Consider the following 27,171-nt stretch of genomic DNA (forward strand, 5'->3'; position numbering starts at 1 on the left):
GAGCAAAAAGAGAAAATCATATATAATATAAAATAAAAATACAGCGACATCCAGTGGAGGGCACTAGAGTCAAAACATCCATCAATTGTCCTCCATCGCTGTGATCATGAGTTGCGTCTCAAAATCGAAAACTACGCCCTTACGTTCCGAATGATGAACGTGCGTTCACAGACGCCCATGATTGGCTCATGTCCCTGTGATTGACGCCCCTCCCACCCAGAGAGCACGGCCAATTTTGCTCTTTCGGACTCGCGTCATGGACAGGATTCGTACTTGCGATCTCTGGACGACAGGGCGGAAGTTTTTCTGTCGCGTGACAAAGAAATCCTTTAGCCTTAATCCTCAAAACTGTTTAGAAAAGTGTGTAAATATGTGATTTGAGACAAAACAGTAGTTTGTTCAGCCTTTTGTAGATGCCGTATTGCATCGCATTATACTGCCCCCTGCCGTGAACGCTGGGATTGCAGCATGCATGTTGATCATGTAAATGTTTTTCCAGTTGTGCATGCGGCATCCGCTTTCCAATTTTCTAAAAAGATGCTGCATTTTACAGGCACATTAGAGGAATTGAGGGATTAACTGTCAGGAGTGTGTACACCAGTCAGACCGCTGAAGTTGTTTTCAAGGCTGGACAAAAGCGGAAAATTAAAATGCTCTAAAATTCTACTTTAATACAACAATTTTTTTTTCACTAAGCAGAGGGGTGTGTCTTCTACTCCAGAAAATACGGTATAAATATAAGAAACAAATGCTCACAGTATCAACAGGCTCTCGTTGTTGCACCTCGTCTGTATGCGATTTGATGTTTATTGCGTAAGTACTATGTACTGTATCAGAACTCTGTACTTGCACATTGAGTAATGACATTGTTTTATGCAGTTGCAGGTATGTATGTAAGGAATGTGTGTAAAGGTGCTGAAACTTTTACAATATTATCACGATAAAATAACGTTTGAGCTTACGTGAATTTACTAAAATATCGTGATATATACTGTGTAACCAGTTTTCGGCAAAGCACCCAGCGTCGCAATTCAGAGTTCATCAGATCCTCAAACAAACGGTTAGCTGCTATGACGTAGCATTGAATTACTAGCGATAGCATTAGGTTAGAATACGTGCTTGAGGATGTGGATGAAGTTTCGGGCTGGTATGCATGAAAGCAGTCCAAATTTCATTCAAGGGCGATTGTATTTATACGACTAAATGTGAATCATTTTTAAAAAGACGGGCATTATGGTAATGGAGTTTGGTTTGGTTGTGGGGATTGTCCTTTTTTTTTTTTTTTTCATTGTCACTTTGCGTAGCATAAAACACACCAGGATGTATGTTGTGTGTGCGTGTGTGTTACTGCTGAGGTTTGGAAAATTGCTTTGCTATATAAAGGACTTTATAAAGGATAATGTGCACTTTAAGCTTTAAGTCAACGATAATCAACCAGTTAGCATAGAAATGAAAAACACACCATTTTTTTCCTTATAGCAATGCTAATCTTCGTGATAATCACATAGAACAAACACATGCACCTACGCTGATTGTTTGTGTTTATCACAATTTCATATTTTTGTACATTTCACATTTCTTTTAAAGTTACAAAAAATTAGAGCAACAATTCCTCCCAGCTAGTGAACCGTTTTATGACAGATTAGCACTTCCCTTAGATCTCGTGACTCTTTTATTCCACCAAAGTGTTTCTCACATGGAGGCTATGATTTAGCCTGTGCTAATTAGCATTCTCGCACAACTACTTTGCCATTTGTATAAAGTGCCAGAATGCAAACAAAAAAATAGTTGTGTAAGGAAATAAAGTCGACCGCTAGCTCCAGTTTCTGGAACGTACAGTTGTGCTAACGACTAACATACAGAGGGACATATCTTTGGCTTTACGTTGTGCGCTAGAGCATTGTCACTAACTGCTAATTACCTGATATGTAGCTAGCTAATAGCTAGCTACATATCAGGTAATTAGCAGCTGTTCCTACATTTGACAGAAATTTCCACATGCCTCTAATGTCTGTCCAAATTTGTGCTAAATCATGCTAGCACCCCCTCAGTAGCAGATGCTAATTACTGAGGATTCCTAAGGTAATGATCGAGTGGTAACTAACGTCTATGCATAATTTCAAGAACGTATGAGCTAAAAATGAACACATTTTAAAACCGAAACCTATGTTGTTCTGTCTTCCTCAGCTCAGATATATCAGATATAGCTAATAGCTAGCTATGTAAGAGCCAAAGTAGTAACTTTTTGCCAAAAGAACCTGAATAAACCCTTTTTCATTTTTGGGACATGCCTTTACCTTGACGTAGGGAGAATGGGGGATGGTGAACAGACTGAAAGAGATGAAAAGATGAAGTCACGTGCAGGCACCTACAGTGCATGGTGTAATCTACTTTTAAGGATCAATTAATACAATTGAAAGGGAAAGTAAAAGAATTTGATCTTGTGTAATTGTTTTTTTAAATATTTTTAATCTATAATGCATTTCTACAAAAATGTGAATTGTTGTTTCTGGAATTTCTGGCTGTCCATGATATTTTTTTGCTCTTAAAAAGGGAATCGTATATCAAGCTGTGAAAGAATATATATGCTGTACATAATAATATTGTATTATTTTAGATATGAACTGTATCATTGAATAAACTTCTATCTGCATTTTTGTTTTTGGCAAAAAAACGTTATTTCACTGTGACTTATTGTCAGGTAAAAACATTTGTGCAGCTTTGCAACAGAGAAGCTAATCCCTTCAGCTTTAGATCACTAACTAACTAATTAACAGGGACACTTATAGCTATGGGCGGCACGGTGGTGTAGTGGTTAGCGCTGTCGCCTCACAGCAAGAAGGTCCGGGTTCGAGCCCCGTGGCCGGCGAGGACCTTTCTGTGCGGAGTTTGCATGTTGTCCGCGTGGGTTTCCTCCGGGTGCTCTGGTTTCCCCCACAGTCCAAAGACATGCAGGTTAGGTTAACTGGTGACTCTAAATTGACCGTAGGTGTGAGTGTGAATGGTTGTATGTGTCAGCCCTGTGATGACCTGGCGACTTGTCCAGGATGTACCCCGCCTCTCGCCCGTAGTCAGCTGGGATAGGCTCCAGCTTGCCTGCGACCCTGTAGAACAGGATAAAGCGGCTAGAGATGATGAGATGAGACTTATAGCTATCAGATTAGCATCATTAAACATTTAATCAGGATGTGAAAACCTTAAGAGACCAAATCAACACCAATCCTGGAAATTTGTGTCCATTTCATTTTAGCTAACTATATCTGATGGCTGATTAGCGATACTGTTGAAATCTAGCATAGTTTTTCATGGCTTCTTCTACAACGAGGTTAGATTTAACAAACGAAGGTTACTTTACACTTTGGAATCTCAGCTATTTCTACATTGGACAGAAATTTCCACATGCCTCTAATATCTGTTGTTCATTGTCCAAATTTGTGCTAAATCATGCTAGCACTCCCTCAGTAGCAGATACTAATTACTGAATGCTAATTACTGAGGATTCTTGAGGTAATGGTCGAGTGGTAACTAACATGTATGCATAATTTCAAGAACATGCTTATAAATATGAGCTAAATATGAACACATTTTAAAACCAAAACTTACAGTGGTGCTTGAAAGTTTGTGAACCCTTTAGAATTTTCTATATTTCTGCATAAATATGACCTAAAACATCGTCAGATTTTCACACAAGTCCTAAAAGTAGATAAAGAGAACCCAGTTAAACAAATGAGACACAAATATTATACCTGATCATTTATTTATTGAGAAAAACGATCCAATATTACATATCTGTGAGTGGCAAAAGTATGTGAACATCTAGGATTAACAGTTAATTACCTCTGCCAAGGAGGTTATGTTTTCGGTAGCGGTGGTTTGTCTGTTAGCAACATTACGGAAAAAGTTATGAACAGATTGCTCTGAAATATTTTCCAGAGGTGTGACTGGGCACAAGTAACAATCCATTAAATTTTGGCAGTGATCCAGATCACCTTCTGGATCCCGGATTTTTTTTGAAGGATTCTTGGTGGAGGTCTGCACTCTCCAAGTGCTTTTCTAGTTTGAAGGTGAAATTAGAGTCAGGTGTTTTCAATCAATGGGATGACAATCAGGTGTGAGTGGGCACCCGGTTTTATTTCAAGAACAGGGATCTATCAAAGTCTGATCTTCACAACACATGTTTGCGGAAGTGGATCATGATACGAACAAAGGAGATTTCTGAGGACCTCAGAAAAAGCGTTGTTGATGCTCATCAGGCTGGAAAAGGTTATAAAACCATCTCTAAAGAGTTTGGACTCCACCAATCCACAGTCAGACAGATTGTGTACAAATGGAGGAAATTCAAGACCATTGTTACCCTCCCCAGGAGTGGTCGACCAACAAAGATCACTCCAAGAGCAAGGTGTGTAATAGTCGGCGAGGTCACAAAGGACCCCAGGGGAACTTCTAAGCAACTGAAGGCCTCTCTCACATTGGCTAATGCTAATGTTCATGAGTCCACCATCAGGAGAACACTGAACAACAATGGTGTGCATGGTAGGGTTGCAAGGAGAAAGCCACTGCTCTCCAAAAAGAACATTGCTGCTTGTCTGCAGTTTGCTAAAGATCACATGGACAAGCCAGAAGGCTATTGGAAAAATGTTTTGTCGACGGATGACACCAAAATAGAACATTTTGGTTTCAATGAGAAGCGTTATATTTGGAGAAAGGAAAACGCTGCATTCCGGCATAAGAACCTTATCCCATCTGTGAAACATGGTTGTGGTAGTATCATGGTTTGGGCCTGTTTTGCTGCATCTGGGCCAGGATGGCTTGCCATCATTGATGGAACAATGAATTCTGAATTATACCAGCGAATTCTAAAGGAAAATGTCAGGACATCTGTCCATGAACTAAATCTCAAGAGAAGGTGGGTCATGCAGCAAGACAACAACCCTAAGCACACAAGTCGTTATACCAAAGAATGGTTAAAGAAGAATAAAGTGAATGTTTTGGAATGGCCAAGTCAAAGTCCTGACCTTAATCCAATCGAAATGTTGTGGAAGGACCTGAAGCGAGCAGTTCATGTGAGGACCAACATCCCAGAGTTGAAGCTGTTCTGTACGGAGGAACGGGCTAAAATTCCTCCAAGCCGGTGTGCAGGACTGATCAACAGTTACCGGAAACGTTTAGTTGCAGTTATTGCTGCACAAGGGGGTCACACCAGATACTGAAAGCAAAGGTTCACATACTTTTGCCACTCACAGATATGTAATATTGGATCGTTTTCCTCAATAAATAAATGACCAAGTATCTGATTTGTTTAACTGGGTTCTCTTTATCTACTTTTAGGCCTTGTGTGAAAATCTGATGATGTTTTAGGTCATATTTATGCAGAAATATAGAAAATTCTAAAAGGTTCACAAACTTTCAAGCACCACTGTATGTTGTTCTGTCTTCCTCAGCTCACTGTATGTTTTAGCTCTAATGCTAGCTGGATGTTGGCTGTACCAACACATTTCATGGCAGTTGGACGATGTTCGCAAAATGCTCTTCTACAGGATGTCTAAAAAGTCAGGAGACAATGAGAGAGAGAAAAAAAAAAACCCGGTTCGAGCCCCGTGGCCGGCGAGGGCCTTTCTGTGTGGAGTTTGCATGTTCTCCCCGTGTTCGCGTGGGTTTCCTCCGGGTGCTCCGGTTTCCCCCACAGTCCAAAGACATGCAGGTTAGGTTAACTGGTGACTCTAAATTGGCCGTAGGTGTGAATGTGAGTGTGAATGGTTGTCTGTGTCTATGTGTCAGCCCTGTGATGACCTGGCGACTTGTCCAGGGTGTACCCCGCCTTTCGCCTGTAGTCAGCTGGGATAGGCTCCAGCTTGCCTGCGACCCTGTAGAACAGGATAAAGCGGCTAGAGATAATGAGATGAGATGAAAAAAGAAACCCAAAAAACTACTCACTGGTCACTTTATTAGGAACACCTGTGCATTCATGTTGCAGCAGCACAGTGTGTGAAGTCATGCAGATCCACCTCAGTTTCCTGTTCTTGGTTGATGGGAGCTGAACCTGACGTGATGGTCTGCTCTTGTAGCTCATCCACCTTGTGTTGAAATGCTTTTCAGCTCCGCACGGTTGTAAAGAGTAGTTACATGAGTTACGATCACCTTCCTGTTCATTCGAGCTAGTCTAGCTGTTCTCTTTTGACCTCTTGTGTCATGTTTTGTTTTGTTGGTTTTTGCACCATTCTGTGTCAACTCTAGAGACATGCCGTCTAGAAAATCATAAAATGTTCTAGAAAATCCTAGAACATTTTGTGAAATGTAATGGTCAAAGCCACTGAGAGATTTTTCCCTCCACGTTCTGATGTTTGATGTGAACGTTAACTGACATGATGTTATGCAGTACACTGCTGACAGCTGATTAGGTATTCCTAATAAAGTGGCTGACGTGTGTGTGTGTACAGTGTATATATACACTACCGTTCAAAAGTTTGGGGTCACTTTGAAATGTCTTTATTTTTGAAAGAAAAGCACTGTTCTTTTCAATGAAGATCACTTTAAACTAATCAGAAATCCACTCTATACATTGCTAATGTGGTAAATGACTATTCTAGCTGCAAATGTCTGGTTTTTGGTGCAATATCTCCATAGGTGTATAGAGGCCCATTTCCAGCAACTCTCACTCCAGTGTTCTAATGGTACAATGTGTTTGCTCATTGCCTCAGAAGGCTAATGGATGATTAGAAAACCCTTGTACAATCATGTTAGCACAGCTGAAAACAGCTGAGCTCTTTAGAGAAGCTATAAAACTGACCTTCCTTTGAGCAGATTGAGTTTCTGGAGCATCACATTTGTGGGGTCGATTAAATGCTCAAAATGGCCAGAAAAATGTCTTGACTATATTTTCTATTCATTTTACAACTTATGGTGGTAAATAAAAGTGTGACTTTTCATGGAAAACACAAAATTGTCTGGGTGACCCCAAACTTTTGAACAGTAGTGTATATATCCACCCATTATCTGTAGCCGGTTATCCTGTCCTACAGGGTCGCAGGCAAGCTGGAGCCTATTCCAGTTGACTACGGGCAAGAGGCAGGGTACACCCTGGACAAGTCGCCACAGTGCTGACACATAGACAACCATTCACACCTACGGTCAATTTAGAGCCACCAATTAGCCTAACCTGCATGCCTTTGGGGGAAACCGGAGCACCCGGAGAACATGCAAACTCCACACAGAAAGGCCCCTGTCAGCCACGGGGCTCGAACCCAGGACCTTCTTGCTGTGAGGCGACAGTGCTAACCATTACACCACCGTGCTACCCTGTATATAGCTAAACTTATTTTTTTATTTACAACATAATACTCTATATGTTCCCCCTTACGCTCTGTGCATCTTCTCAGCCGCTGTATTTTGCAGCTTTTACTCAACATTAGTTCTTGAGTTTTTGACACCATGACAAGATGTTTGTCTAATCTTTTAAGGAAGCTGAATGGCATGTAATTTTTGTTTATTTGTTTGTTTTGCTGTTACAAAGATAGAAGAAGAAGAACTTTTATTCATCACGCTTGTGAAATTCCTCTCTGCATTTAACCCATCTGAAGCAGTGAACACACACCTGCACACACACGTGAGCAATGAGCGCACACACATACCCAGAGCAGTGGGCAGCCATGCTGACAGCGCCTGGGGAGCAGTAGGAAGTTAGGTTCCTCGCTCAAGGGCACCTCAGCCCAAGGCCGTCCTATATTAACCTAAATGTTTAAGCTGATGGATTGAGGTACTATGGAGCTAAAACAAGGCTGTACTGTTTCTGAGAAAATGTCAGCGATCAGTGAGGAAACTCTCAGAGCAAGGGCTGACAAGTGAAACAACATGATGAAGAAACTTTTCGACCTTTCAGTATACATGTCATGTTTGTCCTCAGAATCTAGTGAAGTTTGCTGATATTATTTTGAGTCGTAAACATAGCTTGCAGAGAACACTGCCTGAATTTTGATTAAAACACACATGAAATGAAGAAATGACGATTCTTCACACAATCTTTTGTTCGCTGTCTCTGAGAGGATTTAGCAGGATGGGCGTAATGGAGTTTATAACAGTCAAAGAAAGCATGATTCACGGATTTCTTTGTTAAAGAGGTATTTTCAGCTTTTCACATTTTTAATTAAATGTTTAAAGCATATACGCAGAGCCATGGCCTCACTTTCGTTTATAAATGCCTTGAGACCTCAAGAATGGCACAGGAACAGTTTTAAGCGTTAACAATAAATCTAATATAGTCATTTTTATGATTAAAGTGATTCATGTAGATAGCGGTCTGAGCGAATGACCTTGATATCTGTGACGTCACAGCAGGAAGTCTATCGGTCTCATCGCCATTTCTGCTATACTAAAACACAGAGCTGACTGCAACTCCGAGTCTCCCTTTTGAGCCAATTTATCGTCATGCCACGTAGATGTGTTGCTGGCCAGTATAGCAACACGACAGAAGGTGGATTTATGTTGCATTCATGGCCCAAGAATGTTCAAACTGAAAAGGTTTGGACGCATTTTGCGAGAAGTTCACGGGCACATTGGGTGCCTACGAAGTGGTCTCTCCTCTGCTCTGCACATTTTACTGAAGACTCGTACGAGACCTCTGATCTGATGAGGAGCATTGGCTATAAGCTCGTATTGAAAAAGGGTGCAGTACCAACAATTAAAGGAAAAGAAAACAAGAAAAGGAAAGTCTCATCTCATTATCTCTAGCCGCTTTATCCTTCTACAGGGTCGCAGGCAAGCTGGAGCCTATCCCAGCTGACTACGGGCGAAAGGTGGGGTACACCCTGCACAAGTCGCCAGGTCATCACAGGGCTGACACATAGACACAGACAACCATTCACACCTACGGTCAATTTAGAGTCACCAGTTAACCTAACCTGCATGTCTTTGGACTGTGGAGGAAACCGGAGCACCCGGAGGAAACCCACGCGGACACGGGGAGAACATGCAAACTCCACACAGAAAGGCCCTCGCCGGCCCCAGGGCTCGAACCCAGGACCTTCTTGCTGTGAGGCGACAGCGCTAACCACTACACCACCGTGCCGCCCAGAAAAGGAAAGTATTTATTTTATTGTATTTTTTAAAAGGAAAGTTCAGTTGCACCAGTCCTCCCGGAGTAAACTGAGGGCTGTTGCTAAAACCCAGGACGGAATGGGACGTGACATATTATTGCTCGGGCAGTGACCTCCCCGCGGTTGTTGCTAAAACCGGTGACATCCCGTTCCTTCCCAGGTTTTAGTAATTGCCTGAGCCGAGCAGTAATGGCGGAGTACTCAGTATGGACGAAATAGAGAATGAATGGAGCAGCCGTCTTATTTCTAAACTGGATATTGCTGCCATCTCGCCCTTACGTGGAAGAAGCGAATAAACGGAGAACTGAATGAAGAACTGAAAGTCAGATTGTTTCAAAACAATCAGCCACAAGGTCGGCCTTCAAGAAGCGAGAACACAGACGGGTAAGCTCCGACTCTCATTTGGATACAAAACAACAAAAACAACACGTTGTTTACCTGCATTTAGATTAATACATGTAACTTGTATTGTGTGTTTAAGTTACCGGTATAAGATTATTTAATTTGCTTCAGAATGTGATTGTCTCAGTTCATCTGATTATTTAATTAGCCTTTTACGTTTTATCAGTGAAAATGCATTCATGTACATGTATGTTGCATAAGTTATAGCACCTATCCTGTTTTAATGAGAGTCAACCCACAATCAGTGAAGTTAAATCAGTCTTAGTTGAGCAAGTCGGTAACGGGATTTCTTACTTTCACCGTAAATTTTTATTTATATGACTTTGGTCTATAGCTGTCAAAGGCCTCGAACTTAAAACCGGTTACCGCTGTGACGTCACACACTCGGGGCTGGCTGGCTCAGCGGGGCAGCTCGAACGCCATCTTTGCGGTCGACTTTAACTCTCAAAAATATATATATTTTTATTCCTATTTATGCAGCATACAAGAGTCAAGGATGGAGATACTATCCACTCAGAAATTTATTTAAAAATAAAGGTTCTGCTTTAAAGTGCATATCCTGGACCAATTTCGTGTTTTTTTTATATGAAAGAATGTCCCTTTACACACTCATCTAGAAGGGTAATTTTGCACAAGGCCATCTGTCTACAGCAGAAAAAAATAAAATAACAAAACGCGTCTGGAAAAATCCCAAGGGAGTCTGGACCCAGATTCGTGACTTCACGTGCGGAAGCGCCAGCAGGCTGCGAGAGCTTGCATGGATTCAGTGCACAGCCTGTGTAGACCAAGCTTAGCAACTAGTGATTTTGCATTGAAATATGGAATTGTCGCCTGAGCTTCTAAACCCATGGAGTCATGTATCAATGCTCATCTATCTATTGTTACCTAAATCATATTTTTTCTAATTACTATTATGCATTTATATATTTCTTCATTTAGAAGAGTACTGGCTACTGTAGGAGAAAGATTTCATAAGCTACAGACATGGAATCGGCTAAGCAGGGTTGTATATACCGTACATTTAATGTGTTTGACAGGTCCCAAGATCTCAAGCCCTGACACGCATATCCCTTGATACATGTGAAGTAAGTGTATTATCGCCCAGCGCTTTTGTGTTGTTTACTTTTGTGTGTGTTAATAAATAACATCATCCGTGTACCAAACAAATACAGGAGCAACAGTCAACTTGTGAATCGCCGATTTTCTTGGTCTTTTTCTCGGCTCTGCTTTGGTCCTCGGCTTTGAAGCGTTCCCATTTCTCTCTCATTGTCCGGTCTTTTGGGAAACGATGAGTACTAATCCCATCAAGATTGGTGTTGCTACACCCTCCTACGATACATCTGTTAACCATTTTAATAATTACGCGATAACGTTGAAGAAATTTGTAGAAAACCCCCAGGTCATTTTCTCATAAACAAACCAACGTTGATGTAGGATTCAGAAGGAGGCGTCCCGTCACGAAAATCAATGTTTCCCGGGAAATCCAAATGGCAAGTTTTTTCAGAGGCGGACCAATTCGCCTCAAATGGCTTGATTTCAACTGAATTTTTCTGGTATTGCGCAAGGTAAAAAAAATTGCACAAAATGCAAAATGTGACAGATATTTGACCAAAGTTTAATATAAAATAGGAGAATTACACTGATCTTGCATCTGAATTTACCCGTGATATGCAGTTTAAGTTTTGTAACAGCTTAAATAGTAGCTTAACAAAAGGAAAACACAGGAAGTGAAGAGTCTTCATAGACTCGAGCGATCTGAGAAAGAAGACTGCTTTACCAGGATGGCTTACAAAAAGAAAAGAATTTAAGCCTGACTAATTTTGAATTAATTTTGTGTGAATTCTTCTCCGTGCTTCACGGAATGCTGCGCTGAGGTTTTTTTTTTAATGCCTACACATTCCGGTTCTGATAGGAGCGAAATGTGTGGGTGTTTTTTCCTCTCATCTCTCATTTCTCAGCCTCTCCCTTCCTGACAAGCCTCTCTCCTGCTTTGCTTCTGCGGACTCGTCTTGTCTGAGAGATCCTTCCTGCACTGTTCTCCGAATCGAAATTATGGATTTGATCAACTGGTCACTTCACGCAATTGACACAATCTTCTCGACGAGAAGTCTGGGTTCGGGGGAACCTGCCTGTACTGCCGGAACGTTTGCAGCCGGATACACCATGGATGCCTGGGAGAAGTGGCGTGTGGTGTGCTTGGCGATTTTTTCCGTGGAGGACATTGAGGATATTTACCTATTCGGAACCATGATCACAGGATTTTTGCTGATTGGACTTGGCATTTCCCTGGTGTATTGAGGAAATCAGTTAACGGTGGCAGCTGTTCAAATCCCTACAAAGCTGCCTGACATGATTGAGGCGGTGGGCAGAGCCGTTGGCACTCAGACTGTGGCTGTTCAGAACTTGAGTCGCAACATTGATAACATCATGGAGAAGTTGATGGCTTTGCTGTCGAAACGCTGTAGAAATGCGATTCTCCCCCTGGAATTCACTGCAGTGAGACTCTCTAAATACCCCTTTTCCACCAAATCAGTTCCAGGGCTGGTTCGGAGCCAGTGCTGGTGCTGGTTCACAACTCGTTCAACTTGCGAGCCAGCTGAGAACCAGCTTGCTTTTCCATCGTTCGCGATGCTAAGAGAAGACACGTCATTACGTCGCTGTATACGTCAGTTACATCATTGTATACGTCATTACGTCGCTGTATATGTCAGTTATGTCGCTACGTTTGCATAAATCTTGGCGCGAATATCGAAGCAAAAACAACGCGGAAGAAGCAGCAGCAACAACAACAACAATAATAATGGATGACTTCGCGTTTGTACAGCTGCTGCTTCTCGTCGCTTAAAAATGGCGATCTTTCGCGGTCCTGTTATTGTTGTCGGTCTTAACAACTCCGCCCCCCCGCTGACGTAAGCGGTTCTTTCCTCTGGCCCAGCAGAGAGTTGGTGCTAGCCTGGAACCGGTTTTTCTGGCCCCAGAGCCAGTTCTTTGTCAGTGGAAACAGAAAACCCGGTTCCAAACTAAGCACTGGCCCCGAACCAGCCCTGGAACTGCTTTGGTGGGAAAGGGGCATCTGTGTGTGTGTGGGTGTGTGTGTGTTTTTTTTCCTATACTTTCTTTCTGCAGGCGGCATGGTGGTGTAGTGGTTAGCGCTGTCGCTTCACAGCAAGAAGGTCCGGGTTCGAGCCCCGTGGCTGGCGAGGGCCTTTCTGTGTGGAGTTTGCATGTTCTCCCCGTGTCCCCGTGGGTTTCCTCCCGGTGCTCCGGTTTCCCCCACAGTCCAAAGACATGCAGGTTAGGTTAACTGGTGACTCTAAATTGACCGTAGGTGTGAATGTGAGTGTGAATGGTTGTCTGTGTCTATGTGTCAGCCCTGTGATGACCTGGCGACTTGTCCAGGGTGTACCCCGCCTTTCGCCCGTAGTCAGCTGGGATAGGCTCCAGCTTGCCTGCGACCCTGTAGAACAGGATAAAGCGGCTACAGATAATGAGATGAGATGAGACTTTCTTTCTGTCTGTACTATGAAAGCTAAGTTGAACCGGACTCAAATTCCTCGTGTGTGTAACATACCTGGCAATAAAGTGCTTCTGATTCTGAATACTTTACAGTTTATTTTTATGATATATTTATCAAATTGAATTAGTTCTTAAGTTTATAAAATAGTGGGCTCGTCCGGGATTTGAACCCGGGACCTCTCGCACCCTAAGCGAGAATCATACCCCTAGACCAACGAGCCGGTTGATTCAACGGCTAAAATGTTTAGTCCATGAATAATATTGAATGACTAGCTTATGGCTTTAAATATATTCTTGGCGATGTATTGTTTTGGTTTTGATATTTCACAATATCTGAAATTGTGTTCTAACATTCAAAACACTTTAAAGTGCAGACTATCACGCTAAATAGTGCACTTCCTGTCTATAACCGCGTCCGACTCCACACACTCACTCTCTCACAGGAGGCTACTGACAAACTACAGCTGCGTTATTAACATCACCATGGAAACGGATCGCTCCTGTCGTTAAACACTTCCGGGTTACAACTTCCGCCACAGGTCGCGCGCTCTTTCCAATCCCAACTGTTTATTGACATATTTATTTATAATATTTATAAAGTTTATTGACTTATAATAATATTAAAATTATGGCAGCACTGTCTGTAGTTACTGTGTGCTGTTTCTGTTCATGACTCAGGACTTGTTTCTACTAAAATGAAAATTAAAAACTTTTTTTTAAAAAAAGTTAGAGACTAAAGAAGCTAACTTTTCATTTTATGTATAACATATACAAAATATATTTTATTTCATTTTGGCTTTAGGTTTAAAACTCTGAAGCAGATAAATATTACAGAAATACATAGTATACATTATAATACGTTATTTTACCTTTTGTTCATTTTTTCCCTGTATTTATTTTTTTTTTTTTTAAATTTAATTTCAAGATATTATTTTTATTGACTTGCTTTTGTTATGGAAATTGTTATGGCAGATAAATCCTGTACACATCAGTTTATTTTTATTGAATTATCTCAAACGATTTCATTTTTGCAGAATGAATTTTATTATTTTAATCGTTTCAATTTTAATGTCGTATGGATGCTGTCATTTTATTTTGTTTTGTTTTATTTACATTTTCAAGTATTTGCATTTTTACACCATGGATAGAACGAGGTCATCATTATTATTATTATTATTATTATTCAAGCTTTGGGAATTTTATGGCAGGAAAATTATGCATTTTTATTTTATTTCATGTACATTTTCATTATTATTATATGGTGGTGTAGTGGTTCGCACAGTTGCCTCACAACAAGAAGGTTCTGGGTTCAAGCCCAGCGGCCGGTGGGGGCCTTTCTGTGTGGAGTTTGCATGGTCTATGTGGGTTTCCTCCAGGTGCTCCGGTTTCCTCCACAATTCAGAGACATGCAGTTAGGTTAACATGGGACTACCTTGGGCTTGAGGTGCCCTTGAGCGAGGCACCTAACTCCCAACCGCTCCCTGCGTGCTGTTAGCGTGGCTGCCCACTGCTCTGGGTATGTATGCGTGTGTGTTCACTGCTTCAGATGGGTTAAATGCAGAGGGGAATTTCACAAGTGTGTGATGAATAAAGTTGTTCTTCTTCTATTATTATTAAAAAAAACGCTGTCAGTTTTTATAGTGTTGATATAACGGAAGAATTATGGGGAAAAGGAAACATATACACCGTATCGCCAAAAGTGTGTGCACCCCCCAACCATCTCATCTCATTATCTCTAGCCACTTTATCCTGTTCTACAGGGTCGCAGGCAAGCTGGAGCCTATCCCAGCTGACTATGGGCGAAAGGTGGGGTACACCCTGGACAAGTCGCCAGGTCATCACAGGGCTGACACATAGACACAGACAACCATTCACACTCACACCTACGGTCAATTTAGAGTCACCAGTTAACCTAACCTGCATGCCTTTGGACTGTGGGGGAAACCAGAGCACCCGGAGGAAACCCACATGGGCACGGGGAGAACATACAAACTCCACACAGAAAGGCCCTCGCTGGCCATGGGGCTCGAACCTGGACCTTCTTGCTGGGAGGCAACGGCGCTAACCACTACACCACCGTGACGCCCCCAACCATCACACCCATATTTCCTTGTTGAACATCTCATTACAGATTTATTCCCCCTGTGTTTACTATTATAATAAAACCCCCCGCACACCTTCCCGATTCGCTTACGATTTTGTCAAGCCGATTAAATCGCTTGCGAATCGTCAATGTGTGCAGCGGCACCTCGTAGCTGTTTTCATTGGTTCTCGGTTGCTCGGTTCAGATCAAACTGGTCTTGATATTTTCGGACGTGATCTCCTCGTACGCAACACAGATGGTAGCGTGTGCGTTGTTACCATGGGCGCAGATAGAGGGGGGGACGGGGGGGATTCGTCCCACCCAGATTTAAATTCACCTTGTTCGGTCCCCCCACTTATAGGAAGGAAAAAACGTCTATGCTGTCTTTCTTTGCATAAGGCAAACCTCACGGAAAAATCAAAAGACTAATTACCATTCGGTTTATTGAGGTGCACAGCAGTACATACATAGTTGCAACTGCGCAGACTGCATGGGTTGCGAGCTCGAGCTTGGTTGCTATGGTTACCCACAACAAGTTTGACAGGCATATCGGGGACAGCGCCTCCTAGTTCAGGACCCCAACACGGCATGATGAAGGGTGCCAAAAGGCAGAAAACGATTGCATCGTTTTTTCAAAAAAAAAAACCGACTGTAAGTAAACTGTGCCTTACTTTATCATATCACCTTGCAATTTTTTGATAGTCTGTTCAAAGTAATGTCGTAGTGAAAGTAAAATCATACGGAGTAGAGATGCCTTTCTGGTAGCCTCCTTCTTTCGGTGGTAGCCTGTAGATACAGTGCTCAGAAGGCAGTTTTAATGTTTAATCTGGCGTTCCCTGACATAATTTCAGCGAGCATATTGTTTCATAAGGAAACTTTGCGAAGAGTTGTTGACTGACTGCTGCTCACGCAACACACAGGCATAGTTAGAAAGTCAGGATGCACTGGTTTACACTTCACACACACACGTAGCCCAGCCTCTCGCTATGTTTAACAGTTGGAACTTAGCGGTTTTAAAACTAGTTTTGCAGTTTTGCAGTTTCTGTGCGTGATGATAATGTGTAAACTTTGGATTTCCATAGGCTATGTTAAAATGTTATCATTGTCCTGGCCTGCAGGTAGTTCCTGGTGATGGCAGTGAGGGAGGTGAAATAACATGTATACACACTACCGTTCAAAAGTTTGGGGTCACCCAGACAATTTTGTGTTTTCCATGAAAAGTCACACTTTTATTTACCACCATAAGTTGTAAAATGAATAGAAAATATAGTCAAGACATTTTTCTGGCCATTTTGAGCATTTAATCGACCCCACAAATGTGATGCTCCAGAAACTCAATCTGCTCAAAGGAAGGTCAGTTTTATAGCTTCTCTAAAGAGCTCAACTGTTTTCAGCTGTGCTAACATGATTGTACAAGGGTTTTCTAATCATCCATTAGCCTTCTGAGGCAATGAGCAAACACATTGTACCATTAGAACACTGGAGTGAGAGTTGCTGGAAATGGGCCTCTATACACCTATGGAGATATTGCACCAAAAAACCAGACATTTGCAGCTAGAATAGTCATTTACCACATTAGCAATGTATAGAGTGGATTTCTGATTAGTTTAAAGGGATCTTCATTGAAAAGAACAGTGCTTTTCTTTCAAAAATAAGGACATTTCAAAGTGACCCCAAACTTTTGAACGGTAGTGTATATACATACACACACACACACACACACACACATATATACACAAAATGGAACCATTTGCTGACAGCTCAGTCCCCCTCAGTTCAAAAATCCTATCTGCGCCCCTGGTTGTTACTACGATCTCATCAGTTACGATAATTTTAAACAGCCAATTGGAATGCCAGGATTGATGACACGTGGACTGCAGACCGGGAAGCACAACTTGTGTCGCTTTAGGAAGCGTCCACCTGTCTTTATGGCATTAGTTCACCTGAATACAGCAAATGGGAGAAGAGGAACGAGGCTATGGCTGTAATCATGTCAGCTTTGAAAACGCCTGGTAAAGTATTATAGCATTGTCAGTGGTACAGAAATCACTTGTCCGGAATCCCAGAACAAGTTGAATTTTACGAACGACTGAACAAATTAGAATAAATTCTTATTATTGATTTGTCTAGTTGGGATTATTATCCCTTTTTGATTCTAATATTAAAAAAAAACTTTATTTGTCACATGCACACTTCAAGCACAGTGAAATTCATCCTCTGCATTTAACCCATCTGAAGCAGTGAACACACACACATTTAGAGCAGTGGGCAGCCACAGCAGAGCGCCCGGGGAGCAGTCAGGGGTCAGGCACCTTGCTCAAGGGCACCTCAGCCCAAGGCCGCCCCACGTCAACCTAACTGCATGTCTTTGGATTGTGGGGGAAACCAGAGCACCCAGAGGAACCCACACAGGCACGGGGAGAACATGCAAACTCCACACAGAAAGGCCCTCACCGGCCATGAACCCGGAACCTTCTTGTTGTGAGGCGAGCGTGCTAACCACGACACCACCGTGCTGCCCTAATATTCAAAATTTAATACTTCTCTATGTATGTATATTTCATCTCATTATCTCTAGCCGCTTTATCCTGTTCTACAGGGTCGCAGGCAAGCTGGAGCCTATCCCAGCTGACTACGGGCGAAAGGCAGGGTACACCCTGGACAAGTCGCCAGGTCATCACAGGGCTGACACATAGACACAGACAACCATTCACACTCACATTCACACCTACGGTCAATTTAGAGTCAGCAGTTAACCTAACCTGCATGTCTTTGGACTGTGGGGGAAACCAGAGCACCCGGAGGAAACCCACGCGGACACGGGGAGAACATGCAAACTCCGCACAGAAAGGCCCTCGTCGGCCACGGGGCTCGAACCCAGACCTTCTTGCTGTGAAGCGACAGCACTAACCACTATCACGTGATATCTTGAACATGTGACCATCTATTCGGGCTGAATGTGTACGATGTCTCGCAAATGTGTGCGGGGAATTTTGAACCGATCAAATCGGGCCCTTATACTCGTAACCGATCGCCCGACGCACAAAGCCCTGATGAAATCGGGAAAGTATGCGCTGGGCTTAGAGGTCTGGGAAGCCTTTCTTCTAGATTTTGGGGTGCGGCTGTGGGGATTTGTGTTCACTCAGCTACAAGAGTATTAATGAGAGCAGGCTCTGATGTTGGGATGTTGAGGCTCCAGTTCCAGTTCATCCCAAAGGGTTGGATCTCATCTCATCTCATTATCTCTAGCCGCTTTATCCTGTTCTACAGCGTCGCAGGCAAGCTGGAGCCTATCCCAGCTGACTACGGGCGAAAGGCGGGGTACACACTGGACAAGTCGCCAGGTCATCACAGGGCTGACCACTGTGCCGCCCCAAACACATGATGTCTATATGGAGCTCGCTTTGTGCAGGGGAGCATTGTCATGCTGGAAGAGGTTTGAACCGGTCACTGTAATGCTACAGTAAACAAAGTGTGCTTCAAGTTTTGTGTGACGCTGTTGTAATAGGTTTGTTCTTGAAATACTTGACACATAAATTAATTACAGATAAATCCTGTAATGTTGCACTTGTTTGTTTGTTTGTTTGTTTGTTTACATTCTCAAACGTTTGATGACGTCAATATTAACGCTTCTTCGTGATGTCGATTATGTTTTTTTTTTTCCCTGAGAAATGAAGGGTGTTGCTGTTGTCCGCTTGTATGAGGTAAAGTTCTGAGAGTTCAAGTGACGTCACGGTCCACAGTGTGCGTGGTCCGGGCTGCCGACGTGGCGCGCGAGCTCCTGGCTGGGCGGAAACGGGCTGCGCGCGCTGTCCCAGACACCGGTAAGCTCACACAGCGGTGTGTGTTTCAGTCTCTTTTACTTTATTGCGTTTATTTATGCGCGGATCTCAGTGTGGAGAGAGAGAGAGAGAGAGAGAGAGAGAGATGGAGCTCGTGTTGTTTTGTGTTTGTAATGAAGTTGTGTGTTTTACTGATTACTCGATAAACCGATCAACCGATAAACCGCATCGCTCGAGCAGAATGTTTAAAATGATACAAATGTTTCAGAATAATCATCATTTACAAGTGTCAGTTATGCGACCACACACACACACACACACAGAGTCTCTCATTCATTCAGTCAGCATAAGGCTCTGCTTGTGTTCCTGCAGTCAGTCACATGCTGATCTCTGATCATTTACATCAAAGTAAAAACAGAGCAGAAGGACAGTGTGAGGAAACTCAGATGTTTTTGGGGAACAGCTGGTTTCTGACTGTTCACTCTGCAGCTGTGTGAAAATCGAGACTTCAGTCCTGATATCCTCTGGGCCACAGAGCTGCGAGTGACGTGTACTGTAGTGCTGAGTTTAAAGAAGAGCCATCTTTCTTTCTCTATCTATCTATCTATCTATCTATCTATCTATCTATCTATCTAGTGGATATCCGTCTGTCTGTCTCTCTTTCTTTCTTTCTTTCTTTTTGAGAATGAACCAGGCTTTATTTGTCTGTCTGTCTGTCTGAAAACTGTATAGATAGATAAAGACTGAGGGGCGGCATGGTGGTGTAGTGGTTAGTGCTGTCGCCTCACAGCAAGAAAGTCCAGGTTCAAGCCCTGTGGCCGGCGAGGGTCTTTCTGTGCGGAGTTTGCATGTCCCCCCCATGGGTTTCCTCTGGGTGCTCTGGCCTTTCGCCTGTAGTCAGCTGGGATAGGCTCCTGCGACCCTGTAGAACAGGATAAAGTGGCTAGAGATAATGAGAGAAAGAAAGAAAGCTGGCTCTTCTTTAAACTAGCAGCTCTGTGGCCCAGAGGATGTCACTGTGTGTGAGATATCAGGACTGAAGTCTCGATTGATTTACATTATACATACAGATACATTTATGCATCTGTCTGATTTTTTTTTGTCTGTCTGCCTGAAAATGGTAATCCTTGTTTCTTTGGCTAATGGACTGGAATTTGCCTGTCTGTCTGTTGAGCTGTCTGTCTGTATGTCTGTCTTTGGTCTGTTTGTCTGTCTGCTGTATGGCTGTCTGTTGACTCTCTTTCATCTGTCTGTCGAGCTGTCTGTCTGCTGTATGTTTCTCTGTGGTGTGTCTCTCTTGTCTGTCTGTAGAGCTGTCTGTCTGGCCTTATGTCTCTCTATCACTGGTGGATATCTGTCTGTCTGTCTCTCTATCACTGGTGGATATCCGTCTGTCTGACTCTCTGGTGGATAGCCATCTGTCTGTCTCTCTATCGCTGGTGGATATCCATCTGTCTGTCTCTCTATCACTGGTGGATATCCGTCTGTCTGTCTCTCTGCTGTATGTCTCTCTATCATTGGTGGATATCCATATGTCTGTCTCTCTGCTGCATGTCTCTCTATCACTGGTGGATATCCGTCTGTCTGACTCTCTGCTGGATATCCATCTGTCTGTCTCTCTATCACTGGTGGATATCCGTCTGTCTGTCTCTCTGCTGTATGTCTCTCTATCACTGGTGGATATCCGTCTGTCTGTCTCTCTATCGCTGGTGGATATCCGTCTGTCTGTCTTGCTGCTGTATGTCTCTCTATCGCTGGTGGATATCCGTCTGTCTGTCTCTCTATCGCTGGTGGATATCCGTCTGTCTGTCTCTCTGCTATATGTCTGTCAGTTGCTGGTGGATATCCATCTGTCTGTCTCTCTGCTGTATGTCTCTCTATCACTGGTGGATATCCGTCTGTCTGTCTCTCTATCACTGGTGGATATCCGTCTGTCTGTTTTGCTGCTGTATGTCTCTCTATCGCTGGTGGATATCCGTCTGTCTGTCTCTCTATCGCTGGTGGATATCCGTCTGTCTGTCTCTCTGCTGTATGTCTCTCTATCACTGGTAGATATCTGTCTGTCTGTCTCTCTGCTGTATGTCTCTCTATCACTGGTGGATATCCGTCTGTCTGTCTCTCTGCTGTATGTCTCTCTATCATTGGTGGATATCCATATGTCTGTCTCTCTGCTGCATGTCTCTCTATCACTGGTGGATATCCGTCTGTCTGACTCTCTGGTGGATATCCATCTGTCTGTCTCTCTATCACTGGTGGATATCCGTCTGTCTGTCTCTCTGCTGTATGTCTCTCTATCACTGGTGGATATCCGTCTGTCTGTCTCTCTATCGCTGGTGGATATCCGTCTGTCTGTCTTGCTGCTGTATGTCTCTCTATCGCTGGTGGATATCCGTCTGTCTGTCTCTCTATCGCTGGTGGATATCCGTCTGTTTGTCTCTCTGCTGTATGTCTGTCAGTTGCTGGTGGATATCCATTTGTCTGTCTCTCTGCTGTATGTCTCTCTATCACTGGTGGATATCCGTCTGTCTGTCTCTCTATCACTGGTGGATATCCATCTGTCTGTCTCTCTATCACTGGTGGATATCCGTCTGTCTGTTTTGCTGCTGTATGTCTCTCTATCGCTGGTGGATATCCGTCTGTCTGTCTCTCTATCGCTGGTGGATATCCGTCTGTCTGTCTCTCTGCTGTATGTCTCTCTATCACTGGTAGATATCTGTCTGTCTGTCTCTCTGCTGTATGTCTCTCTATCACTGGTGGATATCCATCTGTCTGACTCTCTGCTGCATGTCTCTCTATCACTGGTGGATATCCATCTGTCTGACTCTCTGGTGGATATCCATCTGTCTGTCTCTCTATCACTGGTGGATATCCGTCTGTCTGTCTCTCTGCTGTATGTCTGTCAGTTGCTGGTGGATATCCATTTGTCTGTCTCTCTGCTGTATGTCTCTCTATCACTGGTAGATATCTGTCTGTCTGTCTCTCTGCTGTATGTCTCTCTATCACTGGTGGATATCCATCTGTCTGTCTCTCTGCTGCATGTCTCTCTATCACTGGTGGATATCCATCTGTCTGACTCTCTGGTGGATATCCATCTGTCTGTCTCTCTATCACTGGTGGATATCCGTCTGTCTGTCTCTCTGCTGTATGTCTCTCTATCACTGGTGGATATCCATCTGTCTGTCTCTCTATCGCTGGTGGATATCCGTCTGTCTGTCTTGCTGCTGTATGTCTCTCTATCGCTGGTGGATCTCCGTCTGTCTGTCTCTCTATCGCTGGTGGATATCCGTCTGTCTGTCTCTCTGCTGTATGTCTGTCAGTTGCTGGTGGATATCCATCTGTCTGTCTCTCTGCTGTATGTCTCTCTATCACTGGTGGATATCCGTCTGTCTGTCTCTCTATCACTGGTGGATATCCGTCTGTCTGTCTCTCTATCACTGGTGGATATCCGTCTGTCTGTTTTGCTGCTGTATGTCTCTCTATCGCTGGTGGATATCCGTCTGTCTGTCTCTCTATCGCTGGTGGATATCCGTCTGTCTGTCTCTCTGCTGTATGTCTCTCTATCACTGGTAGATATCTGTCTGTCTGTCTCTCTGGTGTATGTCTCTCTATCACTGGTGGATATCCATCTGTCTGTCTCTCTGCTGTATGTCTCTCTATCACTGGTGGATATCCATCTGTCTGTCTCTCTGCTGTATGTCTGTCTGTTGTGTCTCTCTGTCTGTCTGCTGTATGGTTGTCTGCTGTCTCTCTCTCTCTCTCTCTCTCATCTGCCTGTCGAGCTGTATGTTTGTCTGTTGTGTGTCTCTCTCGTCTGTCTGTAGAGCTGTCTGGCCTTGTGTCTCTCTATCACTGCTGGATCTGTGTCTGTCTGTCTCTCTGCTGTATATCTGTCTATCACTGGTGGATGTCTGTCTATCTGTATGTCTGTCTGTTGTCTCTGTCTGTCAAGCTATCTGTCTGTTGAGCTATCTGTCTTTCTGCCTGTCTGTCTGTCGAGCTGTCACTTGTATGTCTATCAATCTGTCAAATATATTTTTTCTTTCTTTCTTTTCTAACTATCTCATTCTAGTAGAACTAGATAAATAAATGAAATGATGTTTGGTTTGGTTTGTTTCTGCCATGCAGCTCCTTGCTGTAATGATTTATAAACATGTTTACATTAAAATATATGGCCAGAGAGAAGAACTGATCGGACTGATGGATATTTCCACATCTTACACACCCAATGGTGATGGAGCATCGGGAATTTTATAAATATCAAGAATCTATTCACTAATAAAGTCAGATATAACCGTTTATTGAAAAGCTCATTTGCATATAAATGAGTTTAATGATATTGCTATTGCAGTGAACTTTCAGAAAACAACATATTTTGGCAAGAACTTTTCATCAGTGACTTGTCCTTCGCATCTTTGTCATTGGAATGTACTCAGAGTTGTTAGTATGCTAGTTATTAACTGTTATGACTGTGCTGTTTGAAAGTTGGACACATTTTCATGTGTTTGCATCTTCACAGGGCACCATGTCAGAAGAAGAAGTATTGGGTGACACCACTGTACCCCCTGACCCTCCTGCTTTTAAAACGCCTTCAGATGAACACGCTCCTGTAGTTGCAGACAAAACAGACGAACCTTCTTCCAGTCCTTCTCTCCCAGTGGGCGCACCAGAGCATAAGCTGACCAGCGAGGGTGCAGAAGAATGTGCTTCAGTCAGCCAGGTCACAGAGCCACCAAAGCACCAATCAGAGGAACACTGCTGTGATCAGGTGACCGAATGCAGCGAAACCGTGAGCTTGGAACCAGAGGTTGTGGAAGGGGACGCAGAGGTAGGAGTGTGTAAGCCATAATGTGTGATCATGGCAGTGTTTTTAATGGGATGTAATTTCTGAGTTTGTGTGTGTGTGTGGTGTTTCCCAGCCCTCAGAGCAGCCCACATCGAAAGTTTGGGGTGGTTGGGGATCCTGGGGGAAGTCCTTGTTGACGACCGCCACCTCCACAGTAGGTGTGTGTCACCATGGCAGCCACTTTGCCATATATCTGTTACTATAATAACCCAAACAATGGATCTATACAGTCTATCCCTTCCACGGTGGGTCAGGACCCTCTTGTCCCTCACCATCTAATTCCACACAGCGTGTTGGTACCATATAAAATTCACCACTCTGGGTCAGTAACTTCTTACTGACTCACAGGAAGTCAGTACCATCTCAATCTTCAGTGTTGGTCAGTTGGTACCATCTAACTTGCCTTCACTGGCCAATTACTAACTTCTTCATCTTGATCCCTCAATGTTTATATTCTATGAACTTTGTTGTTTCTGTTACCTGATATCTAGGTCAGGGATTAAGCTCCGTTCGAGAGAAAGCGGGCGTGGCCTTGCGGATGCGCAGCACATCATCGTGCGAGGAAGCCCTGGAGGCTGAAGAACCTCATGAACATCATGAGGAGGAGGACGACGACGACTCCGTGGCTCAGCCCATCAGCCCAACCAACAGAGGAGTGTTTTCCTCCATCACCAGCGCTATGCAAAACACAGTTAGTGCTGACCTCCATCTCTCTATCAGCCTGTCGTTATCATTCTGTACAGCTGTTATTCCGTCAGTATCTTTTACTCTGTTAGTCGTTCTTGTCTCTCTGTTATCTCTCGGGTTATACAAATGTCACTTTTTGTCCTTTTCCTGTCAGCACATTTGCCTGCAATTCATTCTATAAAAGAAAACATTTATACCAACAAAGGTGAAATAATGAGCAAAAATATTAGGTTTTGCTTCGCTGCTGAGTGTGTGCTCTAAGAAAACATCATTCTGATGAATCAGTTCTGGCCTCTGAGTAGTTGCTGAGAAACAAAACGGTGAAGCTGCCCCTGTGCAGAAATTGTTTCACTTGTGGTCAGTGTCAAACTGAACCTGATGACTCCGCACTCACTGGTACCAGAGGTGGACAGTAATGAGTACTGCACTTAAGTACACTGTTTGAGTATCTGTACTTAACTTGAGTATTATTTTTGGAAACTTATGACTTTAACTTCACTACATTTGAAAGGCAAATATCGTACTTTTCACTCCACTACATTTCTATCAAGGTCCTCGTTACTTGTTACTGTGAAGCAGCTTTGTATGTTTTCTTCTTTTCTACAACCCCGATTCCAAAAAAGTTGGGACAAAGTACAAATTGTAAATAAAAACGGAATGCAATGATGTGGAAGTTTCAAAATTCCATATTTTATTCAGAATAGAACATAGATGACATATCAAATGTTTAAACTGAGAAAATGTATCATTTAAAGAGAAAAAATAGGTGATTTTAAATTTCATGACAACAACACATCTCAAAAAAGTTGGGACAAGGCCATGTTTACCACTGTGAGACATCCCCTTTTCTCTTTACAACAGTCTGTAAACGTCTGGGGACTGAGGAGACAAGTTGCTCAAGTTTAGGGATAGGAATGTTAACCCATTCTTGTCTAATGTAGGATTCTAGTTGCTCAACTGTCTTAGGTCTTTTTTGTTGTATCTTCCGTTTTATGATGCGCCAAATGTTTTCTATGGGTGAAAGATCTGGACTGCAGGCTGGCCAGTTCAGTACCCGGACCCTTCTTCTACGCAGCCATGATGCTGTAATTGATGCAGTATGTGGTTTGGCATTGTCATGTTGGAAAATGCAAGGTCTTTCCTGAAAGAGATGTCGTCTGGATGGGAGCATATGTTGCTCTAGAACCTGGATATACCTTTCAGCATTGATGGTGTCTTTCCAGATGTGTAAGCTGCCCATGCCACACGCACTAATGCAACCCCATACCATCAGAGATGCAGGCTTCTGAACTGAGCGCTGATAACAACTTGGGTCGTCCTTCTCCTCTTTAGTCCAAATGACACGGCGTCCCTGATTTCCATAAAGAACTTCAAATTTTGATTCATCTGACCACAGAACAGTTTTCCACTTTGCCACAGTCCATTTTAAATGAGCCTTGGCCCAGAGAAGACGTCTGCGCTTCTGGATCATGTTTAGATACGGCTTCTTCTTTGAACTATAGAGTTTTAGCTGGCAACGGCGGATGGCACGGTGAATTGTGTTCACAGATAATGTTCTCTGGAAATATTCCTGAGCCCATTTTGTGATTTCCAATACAGAAGCATGCCTGTATGTGATGCAGTGCCGTCTAAGGGCCCGAAGATCACGGGCACCCAGTATGGTTTTCTGGCCTTGACCCTTACGCACAGAGATTCTTCCAGATTCTCTGAATCTTTTAATGATATTATGCACTGTAGATGATGATATGTTCAAACTCTTTGCAATTTTACACTGTCGAACTCCTTTCTGATATTGCTCCACTATTTGTCGGCGCAGAATTAGGGGGATTGGTGATCCTCTTCCCATCTTTACTTCTGAGAGCCGCTGCCACTCCAAGATGCTCTTTTTATACCCAGTCATGTTAATGACCTATTGCCAATTGACCTACTGAGTTGCAATTTGGTCCTCCAGCTGTTCCTTTTTTGTACCTTTAACTTTTCCAGCCTCTTATTGCCCCTGTCCCAACTTTTTTGAGATGTGTTGCTGTCATGAAATTTCAAATGAGCCAATATTTGGCATGAAATTTCAAAATGTCTAACTTTCGACATTTGATATGTTGTCTATGTTCTATTGTGAATACAATATCAGTTTTTGAGATTTGTAAATTATTGCATTCCATTTTTATTTACAATTTGTACTTTGTCTCAACTTTTTTGGAATCGGGGTTGTAAAACGTGATGTTTTTTTTGCAGGTGACACTGAGACAGTCTATCAGTAATCACTAGGGTCACGTCACATCTATAGACTGTATAAAACCAAGATCACTGACTTCTCAGCAGCATTATTTGAACATGATCAGTTGATGGCAGAATGGAAGGAGGCGGTTCTTCTGGCGAACGCACGCACCCACCCATGGCTTTACCTAGAACCCATGTTTCAGTTTTCAGAAAGGATTAAAGATTCGTTTTGTTTTAAATGTTTGCTTTTTTGCCGAAAACAAACCACATCACAGCCTACAAAAACTCGCCGTCTGACCTGCGGATGCATCTTGAGGTATATAGATGTTTTATTCCAAGAGAAAGCTTGCAGTGAAGTTGTCTGTGCTTTTAGAACTAGCGATAACATTGCAATAGCTATGCAGTCTGGTTAGTTAAATGACTTTCTATGGATTTTCCTGCCAAGTTGCCATAGCCTTGTCCACTGTTAACGTTAACATATAGCTAGTTAACTTGGACACTCTTAGTTAGCATGTAAAAACAGAGTTACGCTAACATGACTAACGTTAACTT

At 43.0% G+C, this 27,171-nt stretch overlaps 1 protein-coding gene and 1 non-coding gene across 4 annotated transcripts in view; one reads left to right on the top strand and one right to left on the bottom strand.

Moving 5' to 3' along the window:
- Positions 1-13,156: 13,156 nt before the first annotated feature.
- trnap-agg (transfer RNA proline (anticodon AGG)) lies at positions 13,157-13,228 on the bottom strand. The gene has a single exon. It is a non-coding gene; the product is annotated as a tRNA-Pro (tRNA).
- Positions 13,229-18,836: 5,608 nt separating this feature from the next.
- The window catches only part of fam114a1 (family with sequence similarity 114 member A1), a 37,100-nt gene continuing 28,765 nt past the window's right edge, over positions 18,837-27,171 (top strand). For 2 of the 3 annotated variants that reach the window (XM_060916692.1, XM_060916694.1), the window contains exons 1-4: positions 18,837-18,914; positions 23,389-23,697; positions 23,789-23,873; positions 24,207-24,406. In XM_060916692.1, coding sequence (XP_060772675.1) covers positions 23,395-23,697; positions 23,789-23,873; positions 24,207-24,406 — 588 coding nt within the window. In that variant the 5' untranslated portion in view covers positions 18,837-18,914; positions 23,389-23,394. Of the gene's footprint in view, positions 18,931-23,388; positions 23,698-23,788; positions 23,874-24,206; positions 24,407-27,171 lie in introns of all 3 variants that reach the window. The other variant, XM_060916693.1, reaches the window with a different exon arrangement.

Source organism: Neoarius graeffei, chromosome 3, assembly GCF_027579695.1.
Source record: "Neoarius graeffei isolate fNeoGra1 chromosome 3, fNeoGra1.pri, whole genome shotgun sequence".
NCBI classification, from domain to species: Eukaryota; Metazoa; Chordata; class Actinopteri; order Siluriformes; family Ariidae; genus Neoarius; species Neoarius graeffei.